General features: G+C 51.1%; 1 protein-coding gene across 1 annotated transcript; it reads right to left on the minus strand.

Moving 5' to 3' along the window:
• Positions 1-777: 777 nt before the first annotated feature.
• LOC107188535 (transcription factor Sp9) lies at positions 778-19,975 on the minus strand. The gene is made up of 2 exons (XM_015576836.1): positions 19,889-19,975; positions 778-2,537 (listed from the first exon to the last, which is right to left on the minus strand). Exons 1-2 carry the CDS (start codon positions 19,973-19,975, stop codon positions 849-851), a joined length of 1,776 nt encoding a protein of 591 aa, XP_015432322.1. The 3' UTR covers positions 778-848.
• Between the last annotated feature and the right edge of the window lie 1,087 nt (positions 19,976-21,062).

Here is a 21,062-nt window from a genome sequence, read left to right on the forward strand (position 1 = left end):
GTGGACGTTGTCGAAGTTCGATCGCACCTTCTCGTATAATGCATTTGTTGCGTGTATCTCTACGTGTAAGTGTATGGTACAGCGCGACAGTGCGTTTATATAGAATTTTTTACAACATTACACCGCTTAATTAATATAATATCTTTCTCACGCGCTATTTATAATATTTACAAGTAACAAAGTCGGTACTATCGGGCGACTGGAAAACTGCCGACCAAGGAGATTCGTAGATCAGTGGGGGGTGGAGGGTGGGTCTTGGGGAAAGAGAATCTACCAGCGACAGGGTCGTTCGACGTATCGAATCGCTTCGAACATCGTGTGCGGTACGAAAGACTCGAGAACAACGTACGTTCGTTCCAAGATGGTTAGCGTGCAAGGACCGACCGAGGTTCGACGAGACGATTCGGTTCGGGTGGATGAAAGTGATGTGCCGCCTGATTTCGGCCAGCGTTCGAAGCAGCCTGAAAGCAAAATCCGTCGTCGTCGGTATCCGTTCGGACGGGTAAAGACGTGGTAAAACGGTTAGAGAGTGGACGAAGCGTCAACCTAGAGACTATGTACAGGCGCGGGGGACGAGGGTGAGGGAGTCTGCGCGGTCCCCGGCGTGCCAGGATTTTGTTGCACGGAATAGGAGTTACTTTGACGCGAGTGCTGTTGTTGTTGGTGGTGATGGTGGTGGTGATGGTGATGGTGATGGTGATTCTGGGGTTGGTGATGGGCGGTGGTGTGGTGATGACCGATGGTCGCGTGATTCTGTACGAGGTTCAGGTTGAGGGGGTAGGATAGGGGGGAGCCCAGGGCCGTTGCGGCAGCGGAACTGCAGGCACCGACTCCGGGCCCCACCGGGCTCAGTGCATGCTCATCCCCGCGTGCGGATGGTGGGCCGCTACCGCCGCCGCCGGGACGGATGTTGCGTGATGATGCGGATGGTGCATTAGAGGAGGGAGATGCGGGTGGTGGGGATGGTGTGGGGTCAGAGGCGGTGGGGTCATCTGTATTGGGGTCATGGGTGTTGTCGGCTGATGGCCGTGATTGGTGGTGGTCTGGGATGTGGTGTTGTTGGTGTCCTGGCCCGCCGCCACCGCCGCTGCCGCTGCCGCCGCCGCCGCCACCAGAGCCTGTTGCTGCTGGGCCTGAGCCGGCGGCTGCTGACCCGGTTGCTGCTGCTGCTGCTGCGGCGGCGGCGGCTGCGGCTGCGGCGGCACCGAGCTGGAAGTGGGACTCTGCTGACTCCCGTTGTCCTCGCTGTCGGAGCAGGACTCTGCTGACGAGCTCCCCGCTCCCCCCTTGCCCTTGCTGCCGCTGCTGCTGCTGCTGCTGCTGTGGGTCTTGACGTGCTTCGCGAGATGGTCGCTGCGCATGAACCGCTTGTTGCAGACCGGGCAGGCGAATCTCTTTTCGCCGGTGTGGGTTCGAAGGTGCCGCTGCAACTCATCCGAACGTGTGAACCGCTTGCCACAGAAAAGCCAGTTGCAAACAAACGGTCGCTCACCAGTGTGCCACCGTAAGTGGGCCTTCAGATGCGACGTTTTCCCGTAGACCTTACCGCATCCCGGTATGTGACAGCTATGGATGTTCTTCTTCCTGAGATGTACGCCGGCCGGGCCGAGCCTCTCGGCTTCTTGACAGTTTGGACAGTCGCAGGTAGCTCTGCCGGTGTACCGTCTTTGCGATCTCGGCGATGGTGCTTGACTGACACCGCCGGCCCCTACGCCGACGCCACCGCCGCTTCCTTGTGGACTACCGGCACCGGCGCCAGCGCCTGCTGTCGCGGCCGTGTGATGATGGAGGCCGAAACCGGGCGGGCCACCGGGCAACATCGATTTGTACGTGTCTTGCAGAAGATTGTGACCGGCGGTGGTCGCGGTGGTCAACAGATGATTACCCGCGAGCGCTAGGCTGGTTGAGTAGTCGGCCGAGTAGTTGGCCATTTGAGCGGCGTGAACGCCGACGCCGACCGTGCTGCTAACGTCCAACCATCCGCCGGCAGTTGCGGCCCCGTGTACGTCCCACCAGCCGTCGCTTGCTTTAATTCCGCCGTGCGTCGCGCCGGGCATCGCGTTGAACGGCCACGACTCGTACGGGTGTCGGCCGTACACGGACCCCAAGGTCGCTCCCTCGACCTTTCCTAGCAGGCTACTCTGATGATGATGCGGATCGCCGGCTGGTTGGGCGCTCGCCGTTCCCGGAAAGTACAGGTCGCTGCCGTATTGAGGCGCGGTGGAGGCGCAAGAGGTAACCGGTGCTCGAGCATAACCACCGGTGCTGCCGGCGCTGCTCGTCGCCGTTGGTCTCTGACTGACTCCGGTACTCGTGCATCCACCGCCTCCTCCACCGCCCCCTCCACCGCCTCCTCCTCCACCTCCGCTTCCAGTCGAATGCTGCGGCGAACTGCCGCTGCTCTGAGGACTCTTTTTCCACGGATGAAAACCCTTGCCCACAGCCGCGTCGGCGAGCGGCGGGGGACTTTTGCTGCTGAGCTTGTTGCACTGAGCTGCGAGCATCGCCAACGGTGTGCCCCGTAAACCGGGATGGTCCTGAAACAAAAAGAACGAACAACCAGATTACCGCTCTGTTCTCTCGTACTCTCCTGGCATCGACGTTTACATTCGGCATCGTGTTCCCTGTCGAATTTTTCGTTCGTTCGTTCGATGGGTTAAAACCGCGCGCCGGCCACGATTTTATTACGGCGAAACGCAGTCCCGAGCAGGTGTTACCCCGGTGGAATTACGGTCTCTCGGTCTACCGATACGATTACGCAAGCCGATAATAACGAGTTTCGGGACGAGCTTCGCGAATTAGGCGTCCCCTTGCGTACCTACTATATCGATCCAACGAAATCGAGCCCCGACCCCGATTGAGACGCTTTCTCAAGGTAACGCAGCTCGTAATATCGAAATCCAGCGGATGAACACTGGATGGATGCGGCCATAATCGTGGCTAAATCGACCCAAAAAGAAAAAAAAAACCCATCCCGCTCGCCACCGGCCGACGGAACCGAGTCTTTCCCCCCCCCCCCCGAGGGTGTATAATGACACTAAATTGCCGGTACTATCCTAGAAGATTCGGAAGGTTGGCGGGATAAGCAACGAAACCGGTGTAAACCGAAATATGCTCTTCCCGTGGAACGATTTAGAAAGCAACTGTTCTCGGTATTCGTCCACTCGGTGAAACGAAACGAGTACTCTACGCGATCGAAGAACGAAAAGGAATTTTTCAGCGTTTTTCGGAGGGACACGGACATCGTAGCGATTTCGGTCCCATGCAAATCATTGCGACGTCGTTCCGAGGAACGAAAGACGAGCAGACGGTCGGTGGCTACCGAAAGGCTGGAGGCTGGGAAGGGTCCGACGTGGATTCGGACATAGAAAGGTAAAAGCAAAGGGTCCGCGGAAGCGGCAGGAAATTAAAGTCTGGCGGGCCGCGCAGCCATTAGCAGCCGGCGCCATCGAGGCGACACGCCCCCACACGGTTCAACCTTGCACCAACACCGACCAAAGACAACGAGTGCGCGCACCCTTCGGTGATAGAGACGAAGAGAAAGGGCGAACAGGGGGAGAGGTAGAGACAAAGCTCTACCAATCCGTGGTCACCCCACCGTCCTGTAACTTCGGGCAAGGTTGCCAGGGTAATAACCACGGTTGCGGTCACCAGGCGAACGCCAAACTCTTTGCCCGTTCCGTTCTTCAGAAAATCTCGGAGTCGTTTGAAACGGGTCGTCGACTCGTGGATACCACTCGGAACTATTGCTACATCTTCGCAGTCATCGTTTCTCAGCTTTCATTTCGTTTCCGTTGAACCGAGAATCGAGGATTCCGATAGACAACCCGCGAGGACACACATTCTTTCGGAAAGAGAGGAGGGTGTCGTACAGGATGGCCCTCCGTGTCGTCGACGAATAGGAAGGTGACTGTAAATTTCGACGCTTGCTTGTCGAGGGGTGGAAGACAAAATCGTCCTTCCTGTCCGTGTGGCTAGGGTGCGAGCCACCAGGAAGGGGAGAGGAAGCGAAGGAGAGACAATGTGCAAACTGGGGAAAGAGAGAGAGAGAGAGTATCTCTCGGCCGATGGTGTACCGACCACGCCCTCTTCGAGCTTCGTGAGTGCAGGTTGTAGGCAAGCTACGTATTGATCCGTCGGTACGATATGACAGTGGCCCCGGTGGAGACAACGACGTCTCTCAATTAGCCTCCTCTGACTTTTGGTGTCACCCGTGAACGCGGTACGCGCTCCCGCGATCACGAACCTTGTTGCGGTTCAATCTGCGTTGCTGTATTCGGTTGATCGGTTAACGAGAACGCGCTGAGCGTTAATAGGGTTATCGATTAGGACGATATTAGCCAGCCGGCAGTTGTGGCCGGCTCTGTAATTACGCAGCGCAGAACGAAAAGGAGTCGTTATTGCATGCTGGTAGCACGAGCGCGAGAGGCGCCTTCGGGTCGCCGATACACATGCATTGTACCCGGCTTACTCGGTTCTCGTCTATTATACCTGTCCTCCGTCAATTACCGCGATTCTTCGTCGAGACGTTCATGTTTTATGAACGTTACGCACGCATGTTGCTGTTGAAGTGGTACGCCTTTCTTTCGTTTGTACAACCGACTTAAAATCCAGTCAGCGAACAAACGAATAAAAAGAAAAAAAAAGTCGTTCGAGGAACGAAAAGCTCGCGAACCGTAAAGCGTCCGAGCAAACGAGGATCCGTCGTAGGTTTCGCGCCCTCCTGTCGGCACAGTTGAAAGAGACCGATCGTAGGATGGGCACGGTTAGGATCCTTTGTTTTAGGCGCGTGACGTCACGCCCATCGGAACCAGCTAGGACTAATAACGCTCTCGGTTGTGCCGCGCATAAATTAAAACCAGGGAGCTCGTTGTTTCACGTCTTCCATCGGCCTTTCCGTTCGGAGTGGCTACCTTCCGAGAAGTCTACCCAACGTCGTCCCAGTCGGCTACCCGAAGGGATGCAGAACGTCGTAAAGAGTTCTGAACGCGCGAACCGCGCGTTTTTGCAAACACTACAAGGGCATATCCCCCTCGTCGTCGACGCGATTCGGTGGTCGTCGTTTACTCCCGGTCGTAGAGAAGTCCTTGCAGAAAATCTTACGGCCGAGTTGACCGGCGATGCGTGTCGAACCGTGCCGACAGTGTGGCGAATGAGATTCATGACGCGTCAAAGGCGATCCATGGATGCTACGCGACGAACTTAGGTATGCCGTGAAAACGTTACGTCGATTCAAAACGGGATCACCAGTGGATTTAATAAAACCGGTAGTAGTTTGATGATCTTTCATGCCGGTTAAACGAACCCAGGCGAATTCCGTTGGAGAAAGCGAACGTGTTGTTGAATAGATGAAATAAAACGAGACAGACGTGTGTGTCGAGGCGAGAACAAGAGCCACGCGACAGCTGCGGAGGCGTTTAGGTTCGCGCGCGACAGCCGACCGACCGACAGCAGCAGTGGCAAGGGTGCGAACTCGGTAGACCGTGGGGTGTCGATTCAACGGGGCTTGCGGCGAACCGCATCCGACGTCTACGCGGCAAACTTCTTTTCCTACCCAGCACACATTGGTGGTGTCCGTGTCCGGTCGGAACGACGAGGCATCCGGTTCGCCGCAAATAGAGTGTTTTGTCACGGGGCCAAAAAGCCGAGCGTCGTTCTCGACCTCGAATCGGTAGAATTGAGTTCCTAGTCTCGAAGTCACGGCAGTTTCGGACGCTGAGAAGACGATGAAAAAGAATATCGATGGAAAAAGGGCAGGGAGAAGAAGGTCGGGGTCTTCTTTGTCCGGTAATAGAGCTGGATGCGAAATTAGTCGGCAGTCTTTTCTGGTTTTCGTGTAAAAACCGACGGTTGTTCCCAAAAGCCATTGACCGCCGCCTTCTCACAGCCACCTGCTTCGAGGCTCTCTTGACCGCCTCTGCTTCACTCCGATTCGACTCACCTGCGTCGACCCCGGAGGGAGTGACCGAATCTAACAGTGGTCGCGCGGTTTTTCCGAAACGTTGGGATTTAGGAGCGTTCCGCGAGACGATCGTTCAGGTTTATCTTGTCGGCTGGCTCCGATATTTCTCGAGACACTCGTAAACCGCGCGCAGCAGTAAAGGTTTTTCGTTTCCTGGCCGCCGCGTCGTATCCACCGTCCCGCGGTTATACCACCGAGAAACGGCCCACGCGCAATCTTAATATCGATCTGGTTCCTATAAAAGCAACGCTGAGCCGGTTGTAAAAAATGTACTCTTCCGTAACAACTCGGCGCGGCAATAAAAACGACCGCGAGGGATTAAATTAAAGCGAGCCGTCGTGTGTACACGGGTAGCCCCGAGCCTCCACGGTTTGCGCAAAATTTTCGTATTTTCGCTGTTAATTACCTCTCCTTACCGGCCACCCAGAAAATATGGTTCTCCGCGAGCGCATCTACCGGACGGGATGCCGTTACGTCGCCGCGAGGGTCGTCGTTACCGGTCTCTCTGCTTGGAATCGCAATGTCGCGAGTCTCTCGGATACACAAATAGGGTATACTGTTGGACGACGAACTTGTTATCGCCAAGATATCTCGGTCGTGGACTCGCTCTTAATGCTAATTATTTTGTTTATCGTTCTCCACATGCAACTACATCGACACGCAACTCGCCGGATAAATCGGCGCAACTCTGTTAGGGCAGACCAACTGACGAAACTTATTACCCGACTCTTGGATAACGATGGCAAAGAGAGGAAGCACACCGCGTACTTTCGAGGATTTTCCAGTTCATTCAGAAGATTATAGTACGATACTTCTATGATCGTTCGCTGTAGCTAAACGTGAATTAGATACGGTGGCGACTAGGTTTCGTGAGTATCGAGAACCGAGAGATCGGCACGACGACGGAGCACACGATAAAAGTTTCACTGGAAGACGGGATTAATAATTTTATTCATGAATAACCGAGGCTGCACTGCGACGAAGCCTCCGTTAGTTCCCATCAAACGGCAGCTACCTGTTATCCTCCCTTCTAAATTATGTTTTTTAATTAAATCCATCGCGAGGTTATCTCTTTCTCGCCCTTCGTGTATCCCTGGTCCCTTCCTCTCGGCTCTCTCTGATCCGGTGTGCGCGCCACGTTACGAAAGGCCCGATCGTATATCCGAAAAAGTCTACCTCTTGCTGTATAACCGTGGCCCCGGGCCAAAACAGGGAGCTACCCAAATTTATTCGGCTATCGAGCGACCGGAGGGAACAACGGAGTGGAGGTTTCTTCCTCGCCTTCTTCTGCGTCCTCTGCTCTTTTTGCTCTTCCGCTCTCCTCGGGACGCAGAGTTTTTTGGCCCCGACAGATACACCGTTCCCTCGAGACAAATTTCAAATTGCCCTTGGACCTAATGATTTCCGGGTATATAGGATAGGAGGTTAGAAGCCACGTGAACGACAGAGTCTCGAAACGAGAGAACGTTTTCGAAGATCCCCAGCCGCAGAACGACGGCTATGTTCGTCGCGGATGAACGTCGACCGGTGCTTACCAATTCATTAGCACTCGTAAATCTGTCGCGAGCGACAACCTCGAATATTAAGCGGGTATTATCGGCTAGTTATAATTCGTAGCCAGTTAACGCCGCCGTTCGTCCTCTCCAGACCCTCGAGTAAACGACGAAGAAACACACACACGTTGTGGAACTCGCCTTTGGTGCGTCTATTCGATCTTTATCGAGTACATTTTCGAATTCCACGATAATTCGTCGAGGAAATAAAGCGGAGGCAGCGTTCGCCGGCTCGCGTCGTATCGTTGACAGCGGGCCGTCGTTTCGTCTAAACGAATCAGCGTTACTCCGAGAAGGGAAACGAAAACGATCCTACTAAATGTCATCTAAAGTACGAGAATAATCGAGCCGATCGTTTCTCTCGATTCGCGTTCCCTTTAAGGGGCGGGATCGAGGTCAAAATGTACATGGCCGTTTGGTGAGTCGATGATTCGATCGCGAAACGAGAGATCGGTAAGAATCGAGCAACGCTCGTGTGCCTCGTTAACTTTATACTTCGAACGCGTTTTCATTCCGTTCGCGTTCGTATATATTTATTTTCTCCGGGCATCGTAAACGGAGCACCAGTACATTTCGCGAGATTTAGATACAGTAGTTCGGCGACAAACTCGAACGCATCGTCGGCCGTGTTTGGTCGTCTCCCACGGATACGGAGCAAACATCGTTCGTTCACTCGGGCAGGAAGGATAACGAGGGCGTTTTTCGAATAGGCAATTGGTTTTCGGGCAAAAATCGCGACTCGTTTCTCGGCTCTTACGTCTTCATTAGGATAATGAGGCCGGTGTAAATCTTGCGAGAGCGGCCGGCCCGTGGAGTTGCGCGTGCTTCTGGAATATCGTCGGCCGAAGGACGACGGAAGGCGGCTGCATTTGCATCGAGTAATTTAGTGGTGCATAAAATTCTGCAGCCAATTAGCGACCGAGTGTCCGATCTATCGCCCGGGCCTAGTCGTTTGCTCCCTCTACGAACGCTTCTAATTTCAGAAATGTGACCCCTTTTTAGCCGGTCGGCGCACACATCCTTTCGATGTTCACGCAGCAGTTTCGGCATTTTTACGGCCTTGCTTCCCTATCGCCCGTTCCTGTTCGACTTGTTCGGTAACCGCGGTCGTTCCGAAGGACAACCGAGCATAAAAATTCGACATTCGCAGAAAAGCTGCTCGTGTTCTCTCGGTACTACGGTTGTTTTTTTCCTTCGATTAAATGAACGTTACGAGGGCAATAAACGCTTAGATTGCCAAGATCTATTTCTTTTTTTTTTTCTTCGTCGGTAAAGAGGAACGACGAGATCGCGAACGTTTTTGCGACTGTAAAACACACGGTCTCGTTGCGGTGAGCTCGTAATCGGGACAAGAAGCTCGAAATGAAAACTTCGTCGGTAAAGAGGAACGACGAGATCGCGAACGTTTTTGTGACTGTAAAACACACGGTCTCGTTGCGGTGAGCTCGTAATCGGGACAAGAAGCTCGAAATGAAATTAAGGGTTGCGTTTGTGAATATTGAAGCCGTGATAGTCCTATGGTCTTCGAGCTTTAATCGTCGTTACGTTACCCGTAGCCAGCATCCTTCGGCTGTCTCTATATTTCAAAGAGGACCGGCTATAATGACAATATTTTCCGCACCATTTGTCCAAAGATCTTTCGCGGCCGCGTCCGAGGGACGCGTCATGGGGCGGAGTCGCGAGCGTGTTTTTATTGTTCGGCCAGGTAGACTAGCGGCGGTGGATCGTTCGATATATTATTAGGTTCCTAGATCAGCCCTACCGAAAGCTCCACCGCGTCCCCGTACATTCGACACTTTATTACCATTGCTGCACGGTGGTCCTGGTCGGCGGCTTTCTTTCAATTACGGGAGTTTAAGTAAATAGCGTCGGCGCTGGTTCGGGAAACGGAATCGTAGGACGATAAATTAATCGGATATTAGCATTTAAACGATCCAACGGGGGTTTGCCCCGAAGAAACTCGATGACCCTCGGGATATCGGTTCTCGCGGTGTCGATGAAATCGGCGAAAATCGAGGGCCAAAGGATCGCCGTTCGAGGCTGTAACGTGCTAGCAACATCTGTCCTCGATTCGATACCCTTCGACTGTCATCGAGCGTTGATGGATGGAACTTTTTCAGAAACCTATCCGAAAAGAACCGTGTTTTCTGTCGATCGGATAAAATCGTATCACGCCAACCGTTCTGGCATACGTCGAATAATTTTCCAATCGACTGACCTCGCCCAAGGATCACTGTCTCTAAAGAATGAACTGATTAAAACGTGAGAACGGTGACGAACAGAGGCATTGGGCATTTCTGGTAACGGGCCACACAAGCGGCTCTCACCTGCGCCCGCTCCATATTATTTATTTGTCGTAATGGCGAAACGGTCGTTGATACCGGCAGAACGTAGCTAGAGGTCGTCGTAATTTAGCCATGGCAGCATTTTACGAGACGCAAAACGGGCCCGGCTGAACGAACGGTACTTGGCGAAATTCGCAAACGAGCGAACGCGCGCGCGCGAGCTGATAAATTTACACCGAGAGCGGCATACATCTAACAACCTAAGTGCTCCTTTTACGAGGGAAGCTTACATTGAAACCAAGATACGCCCGATACGTATACGCGAGCTCGTTCTTCGTAATTACGTCCGGAATCCGCGGAGACGAAAGGCCGGGCCGACTGCACCTGCGGATATTTTTACGTTCAATTAAAAGCTCGTAAACACCTAACACCGGCTAAACCTAAATGGGCCGCGACCGGTAACGAAGTTGCAGATTTCGCGTGTCTGGCCTCCAAACCGAGGACAACGGCCGGCATCTATCTCGGAACAAACGACTGACCCAAATACGCGAACGAAATCAGCGGTGTTTCGCCTCGCGAGAAGAAATAGAGACTACGTTGCGTCGCGTGTCGTCATCGCGAAACGATCATCGTACACACCTGCCCTCTACCCTTCTTTTTTCATCAATGACTCTATCAATTTTCTTCTTTCTTTCATCGCAAAAAGATGTTCCAATTTCTACGTGGACCCTAACGCGGCTTCTACTATTGGATCAAAGCCAAATTGGTCGTATTAAAATAATTGCGTTTTGTTGTTACGTTTCCACGAACTCTACGACATTGTTCTATTCTCGTTTAACCTCCCAGTCAGCCAAACCTGCAAAGCCAAATGTTGTCCAATGCCTCTTATAAGGTTATGGCTGCAAGTTTCATGCAAGATTTGTTATAAACAGTAAATTGGCTCGAGCAAACTCTGTTCCGTTTTTGACCCAAATTTCACACAGGTTATGCTACAAGACTTGCTATACATGATGGCTATGGTTTTTTAGACAACTTTTGTCATTATTTTCTGGCAATTTCCTCGAAACTTGTACACAACTGGTTATCAGGGCTTTTGGTACGCACGACGAGTATACAAGTGGTCTTCGAAATGCTATTTCTATAACGTCTCCTCAACCGTCAGAAACAACGTCGCGTGTTGGTATCGCCGTTACCGAAAATGTTAAGAATTGAAGAAAACTATTGAGACAGACCAGCAAGGGAAGCTAGAATATTTCAAATCTGGCCAAAGGTACAAGCAAACAAAATATAGGAAGAGTTAATCAATGTTTGTATTCATGTCGCTCGATAACTATCAAGCTGCTCCAGTCGAGCAGCGTTCCGCATCGAAAGAACCGACACGCGACAGCACCGCGACTCGGAATCGATCTTCGAGAAGACGTTCCGTGGTGAACTGAAACGCGACGTGAAACGAGTTAAGCGACCGGTCGTGGCAATTTAGCGGGCAGGCCAAGCCTCTTGGAATCTCCGGTGTGTACGCGCGCTGCCTGGCCCGTGTAATACACGCATAGCGCCGGCATGTTCGAAGTGTTACCGACGCCGCTACGCCAACAAACTGCCACTAAATCACCTTTGGCAGACCGTGAACCCGTTCATCTCGTCGGGCGCAGGTGCTGCTTCGCCGTGAAAGCGAAGCTTGGAGTCTCGAGGATCCAATCACGGCACCGTTCTCGGTCTCCACGCGCTGTAATATCCTTTCGCGCGCAAAAAGTAAACGGTTAAGAGATCAACCTTGCGAGTAATTCGACAAGGTAAGTAATCCCCGGCCGCGATTCTGTGGACCGCCGTGATCCAGGAATTTCATCGCAGGGAAGGCACGCTCTTTTTTTCTCATCGAGAAAACAACCAATTTGCATCGTAATTCACCGCGTGTTTCCGGCTCAAGATTCGGAGAAAAGTGAACGGTTAATTGTCGCACGGTTGTCCGGACTAATCGAAATGTCTCTACTATCCGACCACCGTTGTAACCGGGGTAAAACCAGACACGAGTGTGCACGCACTTTCTCTCGGAGCATGAATTATACGCGGAACGATTACAGCTATTATATGCGCTCGCTGAACGAGCATGACCGAACGGTGGTCGAGTTAGAAACCGGTAAAGAGTGGACCATGGCAGCACAGGATCGTTTCATTCCGCTCAAGTAGAAACTTAAAGGTCCATTCATACACATCCGGGCCGTGTCCGATCGGACTTTGTCGATGCCACAGATAATGCCCTCGATGAGTGCGACACGAGCAACGGCGTTATTCCCACCATTGGGGGAGTCCCCCTGTGGAACCAATGAAAACAGAGTAAACAGAAGCTAAGGTTTGGCTTCGGAATTTTCCGAAATGGGCCCAAGTATGTCGCACTCATCGAGGCATTATTGTACATATAAAAATACGGTAACCAATTCGGGGGCACGGAACGGACACGGCTCGAATGTGTATAAATGGGCCTTTAAACCGGTGAATGACGTTTGGTAATAAGAACGGATGAACGGGGTTTAGTCGAGGGAATCGATGGAGGCAAATTGGCTCGCGTGTCTCCTTGCGAGAACTCGGCCGATTTATAGCTTCATCGTGTTATCGTGTTATCGTAAATCCGCGATATACGCAGGCGCGTTCACAAGCTTTCCGCGATATGTACTTCGCGTCGCAGGTTTTTCACAGGGCGCGTACAGTCCCACCGGGATACGAGATTATGCAAATCGCGACGCTTAACCCCGAGTGCCGAAGATTATAATAATTTTTTCTAGCTGTCATGTTTCGTTTGTAATGATCACGATTATGCCGAGCGATAACGCGATTGTCGGCCCTCGGCGTGTACGTGCTACACGAAACCCGAGCGTTTTCAGCGTTCGTCGTTTGTTTCCACGGTGGCACGCAGCCTGCCGGAGCTCCTGTTTAAAACTGGTTTACCGTTCGCTTATTAAAAGAAAGTTTCGCAGGCTGAAAAGGCGTAAAATCGCGACAAAACTCCGGGGACTCGTGCAATCGCTGGAATCTTTGACGGATTTTTTCGTCCGTTTGTTTTCTTTTTAAATATCCTCGAATACATTATTCGCACGTTTTGGCCACGTTATATATTAGGTCCCACGCCGCGTAGGTATGTTGTTCGATGGAAACGCGAGGGTGTTTATTAGCGGTGAATTGAAAAACGACGATCTGCTTAATTCGATTCACGGAAGAGACGCGTGTACACGGGATCAGTTTATCGGATCGACGCTATTGAATCACTCCATTAGAAGCGCATCCAACCTAACCCCTCGCGAAGCTAACCCTTAGAAGTGGTTCTCTCGCGTGGATCCACCCTCGTTTCACGACGGAAGGCTTCGCCCGGCGGAGAGATCGCTGCAACAGACTGTGACATATTAGGCGGTCCCCCCCCAAGGACATCATCCCCGTATAAGAGACCCATAAAGAGGGTGACTCCGCTACCGGATTTATTGTTTCGCGATTTAGTGGCCAAGCGCGAGCCGTGGGAGCAACTGCGGTCGGTCCTGTGCAGCCCGTGCGCACCCTATTCACCCCCTCGAACTCGTAAATAAATTATCGTTGCTACCGAAAACACCGCAAGATAAAGCTCCGTGACGAGGACCAGCGTTCGAAGATTTACGCGAACTTTTGAATGTTTCACGGGGCGACCGGACGTCATCGCGAGGATCCAGCCTCGTAAAAAGGAGGGGTGTTATTTTTTCCGCGGATTCACGGCGTTCTTTGTTCCCACGATACACGGAAACCGCTTCTGCACCCCATAAAAATTCATGACTGACGTTAAAAGGTTCTTCACGACGCGAGCCTTCAAGATGAATTACAATTTTTTTTTTCACGGGGGATGACCGAAAGACGACGAGGTAAATAACGGGTTTGGAAAAATTATTAATTGCCCAGCATTCGAGGAATTATTTCAGTCACGTCCATCGTAGACGCGGGAGAGAGTTTTAAACGGCGTCTAACGAAGCGTCCAATCTGTAAATCTAACGGGACAAACGCGGTGGTCGTTATGCAATATGTCGAGAGGATAATTCGTCCCCGTAGGGAACGAGCGCGATAGCGATACGGACGTGGGCGCCGAAATGCAAATTATCCGCTCGCAAGGACGCGGGGAGAGTGAAATGCAGAAAATTGCGGTGGCGGCGGCGATCTCGTTGGGACTGTGTTCGCGATTCCGGTTTCACTTCACTCGTTCCACTACTGTACGTTTTGTTCTTACGCAAACGCCCGATCATAGATATATCTACAGTCCGTTTGTATCGACGGGGGATCGATTCGACGAAAATCGAGCAAATCGATGGCGCGGGATAATTTGTTGTTTGCTACGAATGGTGTACCTTCTGTACCGACGCGAGTGCAGCTGGGCCACACCGTCATGCTATATATGTACATACATAATGTATGTATTCAGGGAAGCGTAAGAAACAAAAATATTTTCATTCCGTTCGATTTACGCTCGCCGCTAACGAGCTGTTTGATCGTAACATACACGCACCGTAACATATCGTTGTGCAACATCGAGCGACGATTTCAACGGCTGTCCAGTCGATTTAGCATCGATTCCGTCACATTCCTCCGTAAACGTCATCCGTCCCTCGCAATTATCTCGAGCACCGTGCAAAAATTTTACCGGCTCCTCTTTCGTTCGCGAGGCACACGCAACGATCGTGTGGCATTCTCGAAGAGGAAGGGGCGCGGGCAAACTGCGAGTCGCGGCCATATGCATCTGCTAAAGGGAAAATCGCGGCTGTATCTTCTCGTGCGGAGTATACCGGAAGTTTTTACGGGCCTTGGAAAGGGTCGTTGGCTTCGTACTGGTCGTGCGAGAGGTAATTTTGCTTTCGAGAGGCAGTTTCGCGTCTTCGTCCGACCGAACCGTAGCTTCGCCGTGTATATACAACTGGATATTCGATTAATAATTACACCCTGAAACCAGTTGACGCGTCTTTTTCTGAAAAATAACTAACGGCCGTTGGTAGTATTTTTGTTTGCCAAGACACCAGTTGATTATCGCATTCCTAATGGAGAGAATGAGGATCGTTCGCCCCCATTACTGGTGGGATTATCCTTCTTTACGCGTTTAAAGCAGCAATTTTTCCCCGTCGTTGAAAAGTTTTACCGATCTGTTTCCGACACGAACCATTCGGAGAAATAGTCAGCGATAAGTAACAGGATAATTGCTCGAGAACAGGTTGGAACGAAACGGTAAACGATAATGAAGGTATGAAGAATTCTTTATAGAGCGCGTAACTGATCTCAGCTTGAACTGCGACTGTTGCTCTGGTTGGCAACAATGAAAAAAAAAAAAACGTCGCTTTCGGTGGGACGTATAATGCGCAGTCGATAAATCATTGCACTCGGCGGGACGGTGAGCTAACGTTTGGTATTTTGGTACAAACTCCGCGGGGGTTTAGCACCCCTGCAGGGCATCCCTGCTGCTGTCGCACGCTTCAACGACGTGATTCGTTCGAGCCTCGAGGTGTTTGCCACGCGAAACGTTAGTTCGCGAGATATTTCGTCTGTGGACAGTTAACCCTTTGCCTTATAACATCGAGTTAAACATGTACACCATTCATTTTCTTTGAGTTGAAGTGAAATTCTGTTTCATTGGTATTAATATTTAAGATTTAGAGTAAATGTTACACCTGCCCTAAAGATAAAATTCCTTTCTCTTATCTGGGAAATTATTAACGATAAACTAATGCTTGAAAGCACAGTCGTCAAGAAAATCGTAAGGCATTAGGGGTTAAGCATCATTTCGGTCGCGTTGTCGCAATTTACACGGTCATTCAGTGGACATCGATCGTGAAGAAAAGAGTAAGACAAGGAAAGATTCACCGGGAACGCCGGCGTCAAAGGATCTTCGGTACGTAATGACGGTAAGCATAGGAACCGATTCGAGCGTGCAATCTCGGCTTGGAAAAACGAAAAACACAAAGTGTTGCATTGTGTTCAGCACGAGGAGGAAAGTAGTCGGGTTAATAGAATCGAGTCCGTTAATAATCGTTCTTCCACTTTGCTCGAGTGGCGTGCGTTAAAGCCTCGAGGTGTTGACCAGATCGAGTATTGTTCATCTTTCCCATGATGGTCCGGTGAATGACGCTCGGCCGCGATGATACGTCACGATAATGGCCGGTAATTCGACGTGTACCATCTCTGGGGGGGAGGCTCGTGCGCGCGCGCGCGCGTTCTACGAGGAATATTGTTTACAGCGACGATACCGCGCGCTGGGAGAGAGAAGTCTTGGCTTTTCAATTATCGAACCTTCGAGCGATACGATGATGATGGCCGATGGAAGGAAGAAGTCGTGTGCACCAGTCCGTTGCACGCGGTCGGTAAACCCACACGCATGGTTGTATATCTCTACTAAATTGCAGCCTCGATCGGACTCTATTGCCGCTGTGTACCATACGAACGGATATCGTGATTCCCCTTTCCTGTTTTCGGAGTCCACACTCGAAATCTCGAAACTCCCGTACGCCAACGATTCGATCGGTTTCGCGATTTTCTTCCTCGTTTCTCTCCTAGTCAGGATGGGAAAGTTTCGATACGAGGCGGAATTCCACGTTACCTGTTCGACGGTGAATAATTCCGTCGTCGACGATACTACGCTGGAATAATGACCGATAATTCGAGGTAGTCGGTCTCGCGCGTGCAATACGAACACCGTCTACAGCTACGAAGCCAAGGGGCGGTTAGGGTTTTCAATTATCGGACCTTCTACGATAACGACGCTGGCCGTTGGAGTTGCGTACGTGTATTTCACTTGGGGTGGCCCCTCAACCTCTCCTGATCGAGGCTGCAAAATTGCATCTTTGATCGCTTAATGGAAACCTAGTGCGCGGTGCTCGCGATTGCGAATCTTTACCATGAAAAACTTTTTCGTTAATTAGACGAAGTTGCTCTTTAGATCGATTCGGTGTAATGTTTACGAATCACGCAGCGGCTCCAACGATCGTGGACGGTTCGATGGATCGTTGGCGATAAAAAAAAATGCAGCAGCTCTTTGCTGGATTCGACGACAAAGGATATGTGTCTGCGCTTGCGACGTGCATTCAGCGTTCAAGGCCTCGAAAATTGATCGATCATACGCGAAAACGATTTTCCAAGACCTGCGCATCGAACAGGCACAACAGCGGCCATACTGTCAACCCGAACATCTGCCACTCTTGGTCCCCGCGCTTCCAATGGGACACGTTGTACGAACGAGTTTTCGAAAGGGTGTTTACATGTCGGGACTTACGACGTGCTCGACAAAAATAATTCATTAAGCCGCTGCGCGCAGACTGCGGTGGGCGTGACAGCAATCGGAAGGGATTTTGTCATCGGAGAATGGAGCATACGAGTCGATAAACGTCGTGTAATGTTAAAATTTTTCCGACTACGTTACATTGTCTTCATATCGGAAATTGAATATTTTTCGTACGTTAACGTCTACTCTAGAATTTTTACTTCGATGTAACGTTACTTTTGAAAAGGAAAAAAAGGTACGGTGGGCAAACTGTACGTTGCGAAAGCAAAGCATTTGCGGTTGGCCAACGGTGCCCATTCTGGTCCTCGGGAAATGTGTTCACAGGAGGAACAAATTAGGATGACATCCCCGTTGCATCCGGTGCTCCAGGTAAATCCTCTTAGGTCACATAAAAAGGCCGTGTCGAGAGCTTTCATCCCCTCCAGAGTGACGGAGGACGTATTTTTGCGACAAACGCAGAGCGCCCGTTCGCAGTCTATTGTTGTCCTCGAAAATGTCAACGGGACGTCGCTTAAAAGGACACTTTTACCCTACGAATCGGATTATCGGATTACCAGTGTGGAAGTGAAGTGGAGCGAGGTTTCGAGGATCCTTGGACTTTGGCGACGACAGGAGAGTTTTGTTCGTGCTTTCGTCGACGTAGCTATCGTTAATTGCTGCGTCTCGGTTCCACGCTATTCTTACATTTTCGAGGGTACAGTGGACACCTACAAGAGATGCATACAACCTATGCGTTAGGTGTAACTGTATCGAAACACGATGGCAGTTTATATCTGCAAAAAGGGTTATGAGTTTACAGCCGACCGCGGGGGAAATATTACGTTCGTGCAGGAAGCGACGGGGCGCGGTGAATTTGGTCTATGAATTAATAACGAGAATTCAGACAATATTCCCTGTTCCCACGATCAATGTAATACGTATCGAAGTAACGTCGATCGATCGTCGACGGGAACTCGACAACCTAGTCGCCGGTCGGACTACTTATAGGTGGACGTATTTGCCCCGGAGAAACTTCCGTCGACGTTTGATTAATTGATGAGAGAAATATCTACGCCGGCGGACGATGAAAATTTTTAAAATGCCGCTAAATGTTGCCAGTATTGTTCAACTTTCATACGCAAATAGAACAGCACGAGTTAACGAGAGAACGACGGGACTGCATGGCGTGACAACGAACGATCGGTGAAAACAGGAAAAACGTATGAAAAAAAGGAAAATTCTTTGGCAAGCTAATGCCTGTCCCTGTTGCGAGGATCGAGTGACGAGAGGAAGTATGTATCGTGTTACCATCCCACGCATCCTGTCAAGTGGATGCTCCTCGTGCACAAAGAGGAGCAGACAAATAATTGGCTCCTCGAGCGTACAGGTAGAGGGCCATTCCCTTTGATCCCTGAGAACCTTGCGTAAGGACCATTATACGAAGGATACTCGATACATTGGGATCGGGTGCTTCGACGACGGGAACCGAAGAAAAGAAACGAAGGGGAATAAATCGTTTGCTACAATCCGAGATTTTCGACGATTTCGCGTATTTCTCGGGATCACAGTAGATACAGAACGAGGGATCGAGGTTGTGCCATTGAATTGATGTTTCAAAAGCCACCGATGACCGACGGCGGGTGCGAGAACGAGGCGACGGCGCACAGCAAAAAGAGCAAGATCGCTCGTGAAATGGAGCAGGAAGAGGCTGTTCGTCGGGACGCACGGAGGACTTTCCGCCGAGATTAATTTTCGGTACGACACGCACCGACAGGGAACTTTTCTGTTGACTTAATTAATACTCGTGCGCGTCTCTTTTTCGATGCCACGGATTTAATTACTTTTTTACGTCGACTCGTAAATCATCTCGGCGAGGCCACGGCAGCGTCCTTCCTTCTTGCCGAGTCATAAAATAAAAAAGTTCCAAAACCCGTACGCGGGAAGCGAGCGAGCGAATCGGGACATGTGTTGTGTCGAGGGAGCATACAAAAGCTGGCCTCGTACCGCTCGGACGACGGTTCACTGGCGAGACGGACGTGGTTCCCGAGACCGCCGCTTCTGTCAAAACAGAACAGATCATCTCGGATGATCTGCCGGATTACAGACGGTGCAAGCCGATAATGCTGCGCCGCCTCAGGTAGTCCCGAGACCCTTGTGCCTGGACAATGTCGACGATGTGGTGGCCGGTCTACCCGTCGAAACGACGACACATCATTTTTTTGTTTTTCTTCATCGTACGGAGCGATTAGTATCGACGTAATTGTCACAGGAAGTCCACGATTAGCGACTCCTAATCTACTGACTTACAGTTACCACAAGTGCATCCTATCCACCTCTAAACATAATCGACGAACGGTTGAAGCAGTTGACGGGCATTGTCGGAAATGTGGCTAATTTGACCCCTCGACAAAATCTTTGATTGTTATCTGGAAGCCTGTCGAAGGCTTCTCGGCAAAGGTGACAAGACGAACAGTAGCACCTGACCCGCAAGATCAACTATTCGTGATCTACCTGAACGGATTAAGATCCCTATCTGGGAATAGGCTGAGTAATTGACCTTGCCTCGAGGAGATCGAAGGTTGACAGCTACCCTTGCCCCGAGAGGCAGGTTTGGGCTTTAAAGGCCACGATCGCGGTATAAATCCGGCCATTGGTTAACTCCTAATCTGGACCGTTTACTCCCACCGCCGGAGGAGAATTCTGCAGACCAGTCGCAGTTAGTCTACGATAGATACCTGCTCGAGATTATACCCAGGGTACAAAATCGAATCACAGTCCGCGAGGAATTAGTAGATCGTTCTTTCGCGCACGCGATAAACTCGACGAAATATCGTGGACTCACCACATGTCCATGAACCGGTGATTTGGCGATCGACTGTAACTGCGGATAAAGTTGACCAGCCGCAGCCGGTGTCATGTCGGTCAACATCTCGTTGACGGTTCTCAACGACTAGACCCAGTTGCTCGTGGAATCCTGTCGGTTGTCGGTTGATCCCCTCGACGAAATCTTAAGGACCCGTCGTCCCCGACGATCACGGACGCGTTCTCGGCGTCCAATGTCTCTATTTCGAAGCACACTTCACTTTCCGATATATCACAGGATGATTCGAAAAACTAGTGTCGATAAGACCAACGAAAAAACGGGTCGTGGAGGACGTGTCCACGGCCGTCGGATGCGTAAAAAAATCGAGTGGGTCGAAAACGTTTCTGGTGCTTTGGGGAAAACCGGTTAACGTGGTTCCCGTTCTTCGCCCCGTGACAGACTGCCGGCTATCCGATCGGCTTTGCCCCAACCAGACAGGGGAATGGTAGTAGGGAAGCTAGCAGGACTTCGGCCCCCGGGCAAAAAAGGGGCAGAGCCTGCTGGGCGGAACCCAGACCTAACCAGTTACCGCCCCTAACCGCCTCCGTACCGTGCCTGCTTCCTCTTTACTTTATTTATCCCCACCGATTTTCCTCCCACTCTCCCCCTATCAGTCACTCTCTCTTTCTCTCTCTCGATCTACCTCTCCTCTGGTGCTGTCTTTCTTCTCTGGTTGGTCTCTGTTTCTCTTGTGCTCTATCCACAACCCTCCCTCCGATGGTTTAACTGTGAAATGCGCGCGCACACAGCCACCACCGCCGCCAAGAGGAGGCACGCGTGCTCCAACTTTGGTGGTGCCCTCTCTTTGGACGTTTCATGCCTCATCGAGTCTCTTTCCACGTTTGTCGTCCAACCTCTTTCTACCCTTTATTCTCCTCTCGCCACGCCGCTTGTTCCAGACCCGAGGCTTACGTGACCCGAAGTTGTCGTATTAGGCCTCAGACTCGTTGTTTCGCGTAACGGTATGCGGTGCCGTTGGTATTTAAATACCGACACGCCGTGTTATCCGATACCAGCGAAACGAGCAAAGTTCATCGACCGGACCGACGCCGTTGTAATTGATATACAAATCGGAATCGCGTTTCACCGTTTCCAAGTTAATCTAATAACTGCCAGGCGAAACGAGAAACTGAAAATCGACTCTTGGAAACGC

Source organism: Dufourea novaeangliae, unplaced genomic scaffold (genome assembly GCF_001272555.1).
Source record: "Dufourea novaeangliae isolate 0120121106 unplaced genomic scaffold, ASM127255v1 scaffold133, whole genome shotgun sequence".
Lineage (NCBI taxonomy): Eukaryota > Metazoa > Arthropoda > Insecta > Hymenoptera > Halictidae > Dufourea > Dufourea novaeangliae.